Source organism: Ursus americanus, chromosome 2, assembly GCF_024610735.1.
Source record: "Ursus americanus isolate L20-20 chromosome 2, mUrsAme1.1.p, whole genome shotgun sequence".
NCBI classification, from domain to species: Eukaryota; Metazoa; Chordata; class Mammalia; order Carnivora; family Ursidae; genus Ursus; species Ursus americanus.
In genome coordinates, this window is record NC_142128.1 from 13988659 (window position 1) to 14003991 (window position 15333).

General features: G+C 45.7%; 1 protein-coding gene across 2 annotated transcripts in view; it reads left to right on the top strand.

Annotated features, from left to right (window-relative positions):
• The window catches only part of GALNT17 (polypeptide N-acetylgalactosaminyltransferase 17), a 434901-nt gene that overhangs the window by 417598 nt on the left and 1970 nt on the right, over positions 1-15333 (top strand). For both annotated transcript variants that reach the window (XM_045786142.2, XM_087868355.1), the window contains exon 10: positions 14891-15058. In XM_045786142.2, coding sequence (XP_045642098.1) covers positions 14891-15058 — 168 coding nt within the window. The remainder of the gene's footprint in view (positions 1-14890; positions 15059-15333) is intronic.

A 15333-nucleotide genomic window follows, 5' to 3' on the forward strand; every position in this document is an offset into this window, starting at 1 on the left:
CCTAGTAACTTTGGAACGATTGGACAGTTTTGACAAAATTCTAGAAAAAAAGAACCCTTGCCAATAACGCATTCTAATAAGTAATTGTTTTTCACATCAGTCTGGATGAAGAATTCTGAAACTACTGTAGGTATATACTAGGATTGAACAAGCAAGTATATAAAGGATGGATATTGGGAAGCAGAAAGGTTATAAATAAGGAGAGAGGTATGGCTAGAATGGATGGATGTTGGATTGCAATGTGAGGGATGAGGATGAATTTATTTTATAAGTATATATAAAAATATAAATATCCGTATATAAAACATATATAAATAGAGATGTAGAAATAAATCTGTAGAAAGAAAAACAAATGTGTGTATGGATTGGTGAACATACATGTATTTCCTAGCCCTGAGACAGCCTAGAAGCAGTAAAGCCCAGAAGCATTGAACACCTCTGACACCCAGATTTTGGATGATCCCAGCAAGGAAAAATAAAGGTTAAGCCTGGAAAACCTTGTGGTGTCCGAATACAAGGAAGTTCTTTAAAAAAGACGGTGTCCTCTCAATAGAACACAGGAGCCACCCTAAGGAGTTCCCGTTGTCCAAAGCTGGATCTATTTGAGCAACAGAATAAACAGTGAGAATGTTGGGTTGTCACTCACGTACTTTTTTTTTAAATCCATGAGTCCATACTGACATCAATAAATAAATGGAGAGAGAGGGACTGCTGGTCCTTCAGTAGAAGTCCCCTTTGCCAATGTAGAAGGCGTGTGGGAAATGAAAATCACCCCTAGGCTGTCATGCCAGTAATACTTGCTGAAGTCCAGAACTAGCACTGAATGCTAAAATTAGTGATCAAAAGTAAGATATTTCCGTGGTTTCCAAGTATCTCCCTTTACCAGGGAAAAATAGTTACTCCGCAGTTGAGAAACCCAGAGGACCCTGTCTTAACCAAATGTTCAAGGTTATCATCACCAGTAATGAGAGACCATGCACCCCTCATCTGATACCCCAGGAAGGGCACAGCATCACCTCTGTGGTTTTTCTTGCTAGAAATGTACAACTCTAACTTCAGTCTTAATCACGAGAGAACATCAGACAAACCCAAATTGAGCAACATTCCACAAGATAATTGCCTAGTACTCTTCAAAAGCGCCAAGGTCATTAAAAACAAGGGAAGACTGAGGTCCTGTCCAGATAGGAGGAGATTAAGTAAGGACACATGACAACAGAAGGCAGTGTGGGATCCTGGAAGAGAAAACATGTTGGAAAAGCGTCGAAATTTCTGTGAGGTCTCTAGATTAGTTAATAGGATTGGACCCACGTGAATTCCCTGGATTTGGTAATTGTACTAGGATTATATAAGATACTGACTTTAGGATAAGCTGGGTGCCAGGTATACTGGAACTTGCAGTACTGTATTTGCACTTTTTTGTAAGTCTAAAATGACTTTGACATGAAAAGGATTTTTAAAAAATGTTTTAAGAGGGCTAGTTGGCTGGAATTATTGGTGGAGAGGTCAAGGGAAGGGATGAGGGAGGCAGAAGTGATACTCAAGTCCCTGGCTAATGCATGGGTGGATAGTGGTGCCATTGCTGAGATTGGAGACGAAGGTTTTGGGAGAGGATGATGGGAGTTCCTTTTGGGGCATTGTGAGTTCGGGATGAGGGATGGGCCTTGGAAAGCCCCACAGTGATGTCCTCCAGGCAGCCGAACATTCCAACCAGGTGCCGAGGACAGAGTGGCAGAGTCAGATGGGACTTCGGGGTGTGTGCTGAGGGAGAGAACAGTGATCCTAGGACAGACCTTAGTGTGGCTCCAGCTTTAATCATGCTGCCCCGAGGTCGAGCAAGCTAGACCACACTGCGTGTTAGATACAGTTACAAACGTGGGTGAGAGGATTCTCCATGGAGCATGGAGAGGAAGCCAAATGAGAGTGGATGCAGGGGAGAAAGGGAGGTGAGGAGGTGCAGACATGGTGGAGAGAACTCTCTGGAAGCTTGACTTTGAGGGAAGGTGAGACCAGGTGGGGAGGCAGAGAAGGGTCTGAGTTGGAAGCACACTTAGGGCAGAGTGAAGGGGAGTGGAGACTAAACAGAAAGGAGCTACTTACATTTCTAAAATATTAGAGGGAAGTCTGAAGAACGCTGAGGATTAATGCTCAGAAAGTAGACTTTCTACCGTGTTCGTTTAAGCATCACTATACCAATGCTGAATTTCCCCCAAGTCAAATTATGGTAAAGAGGAGCAGAAATTTAGACTTTGTTTCTTTTTTCAGAGAGAAATCTCTGAATTCATCTCAAACAGAGATCGACTGACCTGCCAGCCTGGGTTTACCCTCCTGAGAACCACAATTTCTAGCTCACCTCGCACAGCTTGCAATGCTGAAGGCCCTAAATTCCAGGGAAGGACGTTCTTCCAGGCAATCTCAGGGAAGTGCTCTCTCTGACTGAGGAGGCTGTGGCAATCGATGAATGATTGGTGTCAAATGAAGAGTGCACAAATGGGGTACTAGCTGCTGGCAGGAAAGGCACTGGATGCCTTGGCTGGAGCCGTGTTGTGGCCGTGGGGTGAGTCCAGGCTGGACACAGCCTGACACAAGCTTCAGGATACACTTGTGGGCTCAGGTGGGAGGGTGAAGATGGGCAGCATGACAGGAACCAATCTAATTGGAGAGGTCCACAAAATGAGGAGGGAGATGCCACTGGGCCAGCAGTTTCGGCTTCTAGAATCAAGAGAAGAAAATCTAGTCTTTCTAGTGGGAAGACAAAAAGAGGAAGTACCCTGACTTCCGTAGGGGTCATCATCATTGGATAAATTACATTACACGAATGAGCAGACCCAGAACAAGGCTTGGAGTGTGTAAAATGGCTCCTCAGTGACGTTGGAGGCCCGGAACTGCCTCTCAGAGGTCAGTGCCATTTCAGACGATCTTCACGTCCACGCGCACGCGTGAACACCAACGCCGGGCTCACGTCTAACTCCTCTGCTGAGGCTCTGAGTTCCTGACTGGGTCGAGGCTGATCAAGGCTGGCTTCGCGCCGGTGGCATGCCTGGGATTCATCAGGGAACATTCCAGGAGCAGAAAACAGGCAGAGCTCTTCTCCCCTTCGCTGCAGAAGTGTGAAGAAAGGACGATGACTCCAAGATGAGAGGCCATGAGAGCTCAGGATCAGGGGACATCAGAGGACCACAGGGGTGGCTTTAGAGATGTCAAGGAGGGTCCCAAGAGCCCCGCCCAAGGTCCAGTTCCCCAGGAATCTGGTCCACTCCAGGCAAGGGCACGTAAGATCTGGACCAAACCAGGGAAATGAAGTTGAGGGTGGGGAAGAAAAGGCCAGGAGCGTAGCAGGGGCCAGACCCAGGCTTCCCTGAATCAGGGGTCCAACTCCAAGTTACCCACAGACCCAGCCCAAAAGAACCCAATGGGCCAGGCAGCCCCCTGTTGGTACTCAGCTGCCCAGCAGTCTTGTCGAAGCACTGGAGGCAGCAGCCCTTGGACAAATGGCTCTGGCAGAGAGCAGGAAGCCTGGAGTGGCTGAGTGCCGGGGAGGAGCTGGGGCCAGGAAATGCTGGCCACACGAGGCCACATGGGAGCCCCATCGGGAAGAAAAGAAGAAGTCTGGTGAAGGAGAAACAAGGCCCCGTTCTCTCCTGGGGCATGAGGTCAGGGGAAATAGGAATAACAAATATACAGGGCTTACTATGCTGCCGTGTCCTCTTCTCACTGATGTATCGAATTCCATAACTACCCTAGGAAGTAAATTGTAAAATTATCCCCAATTTGAAAACGAGGAAACAGAGTCCCATAGGGCTTAAGCAACTGGCCCAGGGTCATCAAACTATTAAGTGGCAGAGCTTGGGTTTCTTAAACAGGCTCCAGGGTCCACGTCTTTAACCGTGTAATAGACAGCCTCTTTGATGACGCAGCATGAGGCCAGGAACACTGTTGGCAAAAATGAGAAGGTGAGACAGATTTAATTAAGATCTTGCTTAAAAGGGAGCCAAGTGGTTGCCAGCTTTTCCACGCTACAGTCCTACCTTCCTATTTCACATGTGGAGACAAGAAAGAAATGTATCTCTTTCTTGAAAAATAGAATCTTTGTTCCTCTAACCAGTTTAGCAGTCAGGGTGAGCTTTGGAGGCACGCTTAGGAATTTGCTCCTGATCTCTGGGGATTGGAGTGGGCTATACTGCTCACCACGCCATCTCCCGCTTGACTCTTCTGGCCCTCATCCTGGTGCTGCCCACACCCCTAGGGCCCTTCTCCGAGAGGCTCCCAGCTCTCTCCACAGAGCTATGTGGGCCAGACCCTGCCACCTCCCCCCATCTCCACTGACAGTGTCCTGAATCCATCCACTCCTCAGCTGTCTGTACAGGAAAATCAACCCAAGGTTTTGTGCCATAAATATTTTTCCCCATTCATTCTCAATAGCAGTGCATTTTCTGGAAATATAATGCTTTTATCCAGCATGATGAGTCATAATGGTGGATGGGAGAAGACTGAGGAGGGAGGCCCTTGGAACCATCTAATCCCCTAGGAACTGGCTCTCTCTGCGAAAAACGTGTCTGATTCCATAGCCTACCTTCTAAGCTTCCAGATATATTGTTAAATCAACTTGATTGAAGTATAAGGTCAGTACAACAAACAGCATCTATTTATGAGTTTTGACAGGATACGTGCCTGCAGATCTCCCTCCCCAATCAAAATATACATTTCCATTTCCCCCAAAGATTCCTCCTGCCCCAGGCAGCCCCTTTCTTCACCCCCAGCTCCCAGGCAGCCACCATGTGTCCACTTTGAGATGCAGTTGGAGACATTTTTTCCTGTATTGTTTGGGATCAGGAATGCTCTGGACAGTGACAGAAAAAGTCCATTTGTCTTTAAGAACATACATATGCATGTGTAATCCCAGAAATCACTCCATCCACCAAGCAGCAAACAAATAAATTCACCCCGTAGCAGGTTCGAATCAATGGAACACCATCTCTCTGTGTCCCGAGTAAAAGCAGGGTAAAGTACATTTTTACACTTTTTCATTTAGCAGTGGTTTTCCACCCTGACTAAGCCTGATTCCGAAGTGATAAGAAGGACCCTTAATATGAAAGCAATTGCAAGCCATGTTTTTATTGACGATTCGATGGATTTTGCTGTGTCCCAGAGTCATTCCACGACCATTTGGCTGGTTTTTGTTTATTTGGCTCTAACCTGCCTATTTTAGTTTTCCCCCAAGGCTTTTAAATGTGGGTTAATAGTTGTGTGTGCCTCCTAGATCATCTCAAATAGAAAAATTCTTCTTTCCTGCTAAATGAGAATTAATTGTATTTGAGCTCAGAGCTCTTTTTCCTAAAGCATTAGGGTTGTGGATAATGACATTCATTTCTCCTCTTGGGCCCAGCAGCCAAACCTAGAATAATCCCATTCAATTCAAAAGACATTTATAGAGTATTTGCTTTTTGCAAGATACTTTCTTACTCCTTATGCTATCTAAAAATGAGGAGGATGCTACTGTCTTAAAACAATAGCAGTGACGACAACAAAAACCCTATAGCAAGGAAGTCACCGAATACACAAGTACGTAAGCTGAAAGAGATCCCATCTGGGTGGGGGCTTTGTGTAACCATGGGAAATAAGGTAGGAGTAGGGCGGGGATATATTCTGCACGGGGAAGACTGCTGGCTGTTTTTGAGAGACCTCAAGTCATCTGTCAGAAACCAAGAGTTAAATCTGGGGACCGATAGTAGATCATGATTAAGAAAAAAAAAAGTTTATTCTTAAATCAGGGGGTATTGGAGCAATTGAAGGTTAAAGCAGGGAATTATATGATTTGAACCTGCAGGAATAGGAAGGATAGATGGAAAGTGGGCAGGCCTGCAGGTGGGAGGACCCGTTACAAAGCTCCTGTAGCCATTCACCTGGGAGATGAGGAGGAAATATATGAGAGAGGCATATGGAACTGGAAGACTTGTAGCTTTGTGGATGGGGGGGGGGAGGTGACCCAAGCTTGCAAAGCTAAAGCCTGGGAAGAGATCAGGAGTATGGGTGTATAAAGGAACTGGCTGTCTGTTGGCCATAACTGGAGAAGTGAGAGTCAACAAGTTTCAGGCAGTTATCAGCTCAGAGGAGGAAGCTTCCCCCATTGACTCTTCAGTGAAGCACGTGATGTGTGAACCCATGCTTCTCCTGCTGTTAGGGGATTGCCTAGGCAGCATTGTATCAAGGTGACAAATTCCACAGACAGTGGCTTGGCCATCATTTTGTGAGTGAGCATATGGGGAGAAGGTGAGGAGACAGCTACCAACAATGGAGCAGATTAAATACTTTGCAGGGTCTTTCCTCTACTGCACAACTAGATTCTAGATCAACGACAGCAATACTGTTTTAAACCCTGTCTCGGTGCATAAGAAGCAGTTATAACGAATCAGCCCAAGACATTTTCAGATAAACAGAAGCCGGGAGGGTTTACCACGACAGATAATCACCAAGGGAACTTCTAAAGAATATACTTAAAGAAGAAGGAAAATAACCCTAGAAGAATGAACCATATAAGTAAACTCAAAGACACGTTTCTTACATAATGAGAATAATGTCTAATTTGGAGCAGGGAAATATAGCCAAAGGCTGAAGAGTGAAAAAGAAGTGATCAGATTTAGTGTCCTAATGTCCTTGAATTTATTGAGTGAAGTAGACATTAGGATATTGAATAATCTGCTGAGTTGTTAATTGTTAAATTTCAAGAGTGAGCAGTAAAATAATAGAAATGAAATAGAATTTCCAAATCTGTAGAGAACAGTGAAATAGGATAACATTCAAAACAAACAAACAAACCAAATCAAACCAAACCTAGAAGGCAAATAAAGGAGAAAATGGAAACAGAGAAGGCTGGACACACAGAAAGCACAAAGAAAGAAAATAGAAATAAGTCCATTTATAGCATTAAGTTCCAAAAAAAAAAAAAGACTAAACATTTTGGCTGAAAAGCATAGATTGTCACCCTAAATTTTTTTAAATCCAGGAGTATTCTGTTTCAAGAGACACATCTCAAACATAAGGAGAGAGAAATGTTGGAAGTAAAAGCATGGAAATGGGTACAGCAGGCAAATTCTAAAGGGCAGAATGCTGGGGTAGCTACATTAATGTTAAACAAAGTGCCTTCCACACAAAATGGATTATTAAAAATGAAGTGTTTGATTTCAGCGCAATAAGAGATTGAACTCACCAGGATGATAGACTCCTTCTTGGCTTGGATGTACCTCTCTCATCTGTCATCTCTCCTCTTTCACTGTGACCACTTGAGTTGAGAACTTCGTCAACCCTTCTCCTTCCATCATGTCCCATTGCAGCTCATTGTCCGTTCAGCAACCAGTGTGGTCCTCCTACAAGTCAGGTGGCTCCTCACGAGAAAGTCCCCAATTCCTGAGCGTGACGTGTCCACATAGCGCAGGCTCATCTGCACTGTACCCCACCTCCCCACTTCTGCCCCATCACAGCTATTAGACTCCACCATGGTGAACGATGCTCAGATCCTCCAAAACACCACATTGCCTCTGGTCTCCAGGCCTTTGGACATGTGCTCCCTCTGTCTGATTTGATCTGTCCTCTCTACTCACTTGGTTGGCTGACCCCATCAAGGCTTCACTCAAATGCCTCCTCTTCTTGGAAGCCTTCTCTGACCTCCCTTTTCGGGATTGGGGCCCTTTCTGTTCTGGCTTTAAGAGCACACTTAGTATATTTCATCACATTATTTCACACTTTTTTGTCCTCGCCTCTTTACTTGCCTGCCTCCCTGAGTAAGCTGTGAGCTCCTTGAAGGCAAGTACTTATGATGTCAACAGCATTTATCAAGCACCTACTGTGTGCCAGGCATTCTTCTAAGAGGTAGGGATAGAGCCATGAACAAAAAAGATAGACAAAACTTTGGTCTTATGCCTCTCACGTTCTAGTGGATGGAGCTGGACAACAAACCCTATAAATGAGGAGAAGATAGAGTTCTCCTCTATAAGCTGATAATAGGTGCTTGAAGGGATATAAAGCAAGAAAAGGGATAAGGAGTGCATGGTGAAGGTGAAATTTTAAGTAAGATGGCAAGAAGACATTTAAGCACAAACTTGGAAGAAGTGAGGGAATATCAGAGAAAGAACATTTAAGAGAGAAGAACAGCCAATGCAAAGACCCTGAGCAGAAGTGTGGCCTGTGCACAGACCAACAAGGAGGCCAGTGTGGCCAGAGTGGAGTGAGCAAAGGGCCCAGTGGTGAAAGTTGAGCTCAGGCAGCTACTGGTAGATTGCTTTGGGTCTTGTGGTCCATTGAAAGAATTTGACATTTATTTTGAGTGGGAAGCCTTTGGAGGATATTGAACAGAGGAATGGCATGACCTGACTCCAATTTAAATTACCATGATTTTAAATAATATAATAGAATATTTTAATATAGTATATTTTAAAGGCATTCTGAATGCCATATTGAAAAAAGACCAAGGGAGACAAGAGTGGGAGCTGGGAGACAAATTAAAAGGCATTGTACTAATCTAGTCGAGATGAAGTTGGCTTGGATTCAGGAGGTAACAGTGGAGGTGAAATCTGAATATAGCTTGCTAATGGGTTGAATACAGCAGGTCAGAGGAAGAGGCAAGTAAAGGATGAAGGTAAAGTGTTTGGCTGAAGCAACTGGAAGGATGGAGTTGTCATTACCAAGATGGAACCAATGTTGGATGAGTGTGGAGGGGAGAGTAGGATCCACAGGGGAGGAGGAATTCAGTTTGGATCATGTAAATCTGAAATGCTTAGTAGACCTCCAAGTGGTATGTCCCACAGTGAGTTGGCTATACAAATCTGGAACTGAGGATCAGGCTTGGTTTGGAGATAGAAACTTGGCACAATTAGCCAAGTTAGCCTAGAGATACTACCGAAAGCCCCCAGAATGGCAAGCTCTCCAGGAGAGTGGGTGTAGAGAGAAGAGGTGGTTTCACCTGCACCCTGCAAAGCATTCTGGCCCACAATCATTGCCCCGTATAAAGACTAAGAAAAAACAATTGAAGTTGCTGATGAATAGATCCTGTTGACCTTTAAGAGAGCAATGTCAGTGAAGAGTGGTGGTAAAAGCCAAACTACAGCGCACTAAGGAGAGAGAGAGAGTGGAAAACCAAGGACAAAGCAAGGAGGTAATAAGAGCTGTGGCTGGAGATTTCTGGGCATAAAATCTGGTTGTGTTTGTAGCTTGAACGAAATGAAGGAGAGGGAGAAATAATGACTTAAGGTCCCTATGGAGTGAGGAGGACACAGAGTTGAAAGAAGTGAACAAATGTGAAGGAAGACAGGTTTTGAGGGGTAGGGAAGATAACTTCTCAACAAAGTGGGAGGCAAGATTCCCTAGGGCAGTGAGGGTCCAGGACATCAAGCTAGGGATTAGAATGAAGGGCACATTTAAAAAAAATCTAGACCCTGCTGGGGGGGGTTAGGGTGTTGGCTGTCAGAGTCACAGGAGGCGAATGAGAAGATGAGAGACTTCGGGTGAGGTCCAGGCCCCGTTGGAATATGGGTCTGCAGTGGGTATGGGCAGTCAGCACCTGGCCCTGACCCTGGGGAAGCAGGAACCAAGGGAACTTGTAGCACCTGCAGTTCTGAGTGACCACGAGGTACCAGGGTGGCAGCCCATGGTTCGCAGAAATGTATTAAAGATACGGCTTGTCCTACCAATGGACATGAAAAGGAAATTATGAAAACAATACCATTTACAGTAGAATCAAAAAAGATAAAATACTTGGGAATAAATTTAACCGAAGAAGTATACACTGAAAGACTCAGACACTGAAAACTACAAAACATTGTTGAAACAAATGAAAGACCTAAATAAAAAAATACATCATGTGTTCCTTGATCAGAAGACTTAGTGCTGTTAACGGCAGTCCTCCCTGAGTTGATCTACAGATTCCGTGTAGTACCTATCGAAATTCCAACTGCTTTTTTTGCGGAAATGGAAAAAAAAAGGTAATCCTAAAATTCATATGAAAATGCGAGAGATCCAGAGTAGCCAGAATGACGTTGAAAAAGAACAAAGTTAAAAGACTCACATTTGCAAATCTTAAACTTACTACAGAGCTGGACCAATCAAGATATTGTAGTGCTCTCAGAAGGTTAGGCACATGAGTCGATGGAATAGAATTCTGATTCCAGAAATAAATCCCACATTTATAGTCAATTAATTTTTAACAAGGATGAGAAGACAATTCAATAGGGAAAAAGCCTTTTCAACAATGTTGCAACAACAAATAACCACATGATAAAGAAGGGATTTAGACCCACACCTTACATCATATATAAAAATTAACTCAAAATGGATCAAAGATCTAAATTTAAGAGCTCAAACTATAAAATTCTTAGAAGACATAAGGGTAAATCTTCATGACCTTGGGTTTGGCAGTGTTTTCTTAGATAGGACATCAAAAGCATAAGTAATCAAAGAAAAAAATTGGTAAGTTGAACTTCATCAAAATTTTAAAAATTTGTGCTTCAAAGGATACTCTCAAGAAAGTGGAAAAAAGAAAACAAAACAAAATAAAACAAAAAAGAAAGTGGAAGGGGGTGCCTGGGTGGCTCAGTCGTTAAGTGTCTGCCTTCGGCTCAGGGCGTGATCCCAGCATTCTGGGATCGAGCCCCACATCAGGTTCCTCCGCTGGGAGCCTGCTTCTTCCTCTCCCACTCCCCCTGCTTGTGTTCCCTCTCTCACTGGCTATGTCTCTCTCTGTCAAATAAATAAAATCTTAAAAAAAAAAAAAAGTGGAAGAACAACCCACAGAATGGGAGAAAGTATCTCCACTCATACATATATCTGAAAAAGGTCTAGCATCCAGAATATATAAAGAACTCTTACAACTCAACAATAAAAGACAATTTGCCCAACTGAAAAATAGGCAAAGGTCTGAATTGACATTTCTCCAAAGATCTACAGGTGGCCAATAAGCACATAAAAAGATGCTCAACGTCATTAGTTATGAAGGAAATGCAAATCAAAACCGCAATGAGATACCACTTTGCACCCAGTCAATGGCTAGAATTTTTCTAAAAAGAAAGGAGAAAAGGAAAACACAATAACAAGAGTTTACGGGGATGTGGATGAATTGGAACCCTGGCTCATTGCTGGTGGGCCTGTAAACTGTGCAGCTGCTTTGAAACCATTTGGCAAGTCCTCAAGTTAAGCACAGATGTACCGCATGACCCAACAATTAGCAATTCTACTTCTAGACACAGAGTTAAGAGGATTGAAAACATATGTCACACAAAAGCTTATACATGAATGTTCATAGCAGCATAATTCATAATAGCCAAAAAGTGGAAAAACCCAAATATCCATCACTTAGTCAGTGGATGCCCAGAATGATCCAGAGGAAATGAGATACTCCCACACCTCCTTGGAGTGAGGCACCAAAGACTTGAGAAGGGGTATGAGGGGCGGGGGATGGAGCAAGAGTTACAGAAGACACTGTGGGGTGGGAAGAATTGCACTGAAGTCTAGGAAAGTTGAAGCCAGAATGTTCTAGAAGAAGGGCAATAAAGGAATCAGCTGGAGCAAAGCCTTGAAGGCAGGAAAGCCTGTTGGACGTGCAGAGGACAGGGAGCAGAGGTCCTTAAGGAAGGGATGCCGGGGATGGGGAGCTGGGGAGGTGAACTAGACAGTGGTCCAAAGACATCACAAAGACTCACAATCCAGGACTGGCACAAGAAGGGGGATGTGGTTGGCATGAGGTCCGAGCACACACCACCCTCCTGCCTTGTGGGGGAGAAGCAGTGTGACATCTGTTAGTGTAGCTTTGCCCCACCATCCTTTCAGACGACAGCGCCTTTCCCCTGACCCTGGCCCCTTGGCCAGGCCAGGAGAAACTATGCGTGTGTTTTTGGCTTGAGAAAGCACCTCCCCCAGAAAAAGGAAATCCTATAGGGCCTCCCCACCCTCCCTGCCCACCCCGATGCCTGCACAGCTTGGGGCTGGTGCTTGGCTGTGCAGGTCCTAGAAAGCTGGGGTCTCATCCTTTGCTCACAGACTTCAAAAGGGAGAGCCTCTAACTCCCAGTGGCATTTAGCTTCGCTCTTTAAACATCTGGGTGACAGATACGCTCAGTTAATTAATGTTCTTAGCGCTGTTCATTTGCCTGCTGGATAATAGATTGATTCATAATTTCAATAGCAGCTGTGTCTATCTTTCCCCTGAACATAAAGACAGCTTGCTGTCATTCATCACTTCACATTTGGTGAATTTGAGGATATTCACAGAGACGTTGTTTAGGGAGGGGCGAGGAGGGCTTTTGATTTTCTTATCATTTTGCCTCTGACAATCACTCTGATTTGGAACTAATTGGGGTTTAAAGCGCATGTTAACCGCATCTCTCTCAAGGGCACTTAATAAACTCCCTGTCACTTGTTTTAGAGGGGAGCAGGTGGGCTCGCCTTTGGGGATCAGAGCAGAGGGTTTCTGAGTGGTTTTCATCTGCAGTGAGAACCCCTGCAGAAAATCTTATCCCCTGGAGAAGAGGCACTGACGGACCAGAACTACCTTCTGGCTTCATTCCCGGCCACAAATGCCCAGGCTCTCAGAAGCCCAGGATCCTGTAGGAGGAGGCCCTCTGTGACTCAGCAGCTGGGCCAGGGCAGCCAACCATGTGGGTCTCTAGGGTCAAGGAGAGAGGCCAGGACCCAACCAGGTGACCAGCTGTCTTCACACCTCAGTTTCTTCATCTTTAAAACGGGGAGAGTAATAGAAACTTATCGCACGGAGTTGTTGTAAAATTCACATTCTTTATTCTCTGTACAATGCTTAGAAATAATGCGAAGTGTGCCTCTAATCCATGCAAGCTGGTAATTTTATTTTTTAATTTATTCAGCACCAGCTGTTTATTAATAACCATCCCTCCTACCCCCACCACCTCATCGGATGTGAGAGCAAAAATGAGACATGTACTTGCCTGTCTCATTGCCTTCACCAGCCCGCCCTGGCATTATCAGTGGGAACACAGCCACGTCCTCATAGTCTCAGAACCCAGTTCCCAGGCTGGTCGTACAGAGAACTCTTCAAAACAAGCTTGTGGAGCTTAAATGAATGGACATAGCTGCTTCTTTTAAACAATGTCATTCATCACGTTTACAATGTGCTCATCCACAAACAGGTTGTGAGCACTGGGTCTGTGATTTTCTCCTAGCAGGGAAGGCAATTAATTAGACACAGTCCCTGCCCCTAAAAGCATGAAAGATGGATGAATGCATTTGCTCAAAGGTTGGAATACAGAATTTTAAACAACACAGGCGGGCCGGAGAGGGAGGCCACTGGAGTAGCATGGGTCCCGCTGTGGGAAGGGTGGTAGACAGCACCATCTCCGTATCAGTTAGCTCTTGCTGCATAACAACTATCCCCCCAAAACTCACTGGCCTAAAGCAATCCGCATTTGTTGTGCATTATCCAGAGCAACTGGATGGTTCTGTGATCCAGCCCAGGCTCAGCCAGTTTCAGCTGGCCTCATTCATACATCTCCTGGCAGCTGGCAGGTCAGCCGAGGGCTGCCTAATCTAGGACGACCTCATCCACTTGTCTGGTGGTTGGCCGGCTGTTGGTTGGGCCATCCAGAGCTTACTGCCACAGTGTTGGCAGGACTCTAAGAGCGAGAGGGTGGAAGCACGCAAGGCTAAAGGTCTAGTCCGGGAACTGGCACATCCTTGCTTCCGCTACATTCTGTTGGTCAAAGCAAGTCACCTGTATCCAAGGGATGGAGAAACAGACTTCACTTCTTGAAGGACATTGCTTTGAAAGTCATATTGCCCAGGGTGTATAGAAGGAAGAGTGAAGGATGCGGCTTTTTAAAAAGATTTTATTTATTTATTTGAGAGAGAGAGGGAGAGAGAGGGAGAAAGTGAACAGGAGTGGGGGGAGGGGCAAATGGAGAGGGAGAGAGAATTTCAAGCAGACTGCATGCTGAGCATGGAGCCTGATGCAGGGATTGATCCCAAGACCCTGAGATCATGACCTGAGTGGAAACCAAGAGAGTCGGACACTTGACCGACTGAGCCGCCCTGGTGCCCTGGGTGTGGCTGCAATCTCCCACAATCCCCCAGCATTTGTTGGTGTGCATGGAGTGGAAAGCAAGCGCCAGGACTGTGGTGCCATTTAGGACGCTTCTGCTTTTTCATCCTTATAAATAACGTCGCGGCAAACATCCTATACACGTTAACTTGTGTTCCCGGTTTTGATGGTTACCTTGGGATAGATTTCTAAAAGTGGATTTCTTGGGTCAAAAGAGAAAAAAACATTTTAAGACCACAAAGTATATATTTTGAAATCCCCTTTTTGAAAGGTTGTCGTAATTTACCCCCACTCCAGCCCATTTTATGCTAACCTTGACAAAATGGGAATAGGGTTTTTTTTCCAATATGGTATCACCTTGCCATTTTAACTTATTTATTTTAACACTTATTAGGTTAAATGCTTTTTAATATGTCTGTTTCTTTTTCAGTGACCTGCCTTTTCGTGTACTTTACAGCAGGGTGAAATTAATTACTTAATCCCAATTTACAAATGAGGTAGAAATACAGACTCAGAAAGGTTAAGTGACTTATTCAGGGTGGCCCAGCCAGCTGGGAGCAGAGCTGAGCTTTAGTACTGCTCTTTCATTTATTCCTGCTCCCTCATGTTGCTGGACAGAAGCCCACAAGTCCAGAAACACTGACTGAGGACATGCTTAAAGAAATCAGCCTGGCCCTGGGGACGCTGTATCCAGACTTAGCAAGCCGGGGGGCCTCCTGAGCAGGGCTCACCGGTGAACAGGGCACGTGGCAGCCGGGACTGCGACCGTGGTGGGGGGCATGGGTGAGACCTGCAGACCTGAGTCACCTCTCCCCACCCTGTCCTCTGCTCTCTTCCCCAGCTTGCCCGCTACACCAAGGAGGGCTTCCTGCACTTGGGCGCCCTGGGGACCACCACGCTCCTCCCCGACACCCGCTGCCTGGTGGACAACTCCAAGAGTCGGCTGCCCCAGCTCCTCGACTGTGACAAGGTCAAGAGCAGCTTGTACAAGCGCTGGAACTTCATCCAGGTGAGGGCCCCAGGGAAAAGGCCAGCACCCCTGAGCGGGTGAGGCTGCCGCAGGCCACAGGGAGAGCTGCCTTCCCCAGCCAAGCGCCCCCGAGGTCTCCAGCCCCGGGCCAGCCTCATGAACCCAGGGCACGTCCAGGGGGAGTCAGCAGGGGGGCGGGTGGTGGCATGTGGGACGGTCTCCCAGGTCCCTGCAGCAGCACCAGGCAGGCTGGGCTCTGATGGATCTCCAGAGGGGGTGTGCGGTGATTTCCCTGAAATCCGGTAGGACGGAGA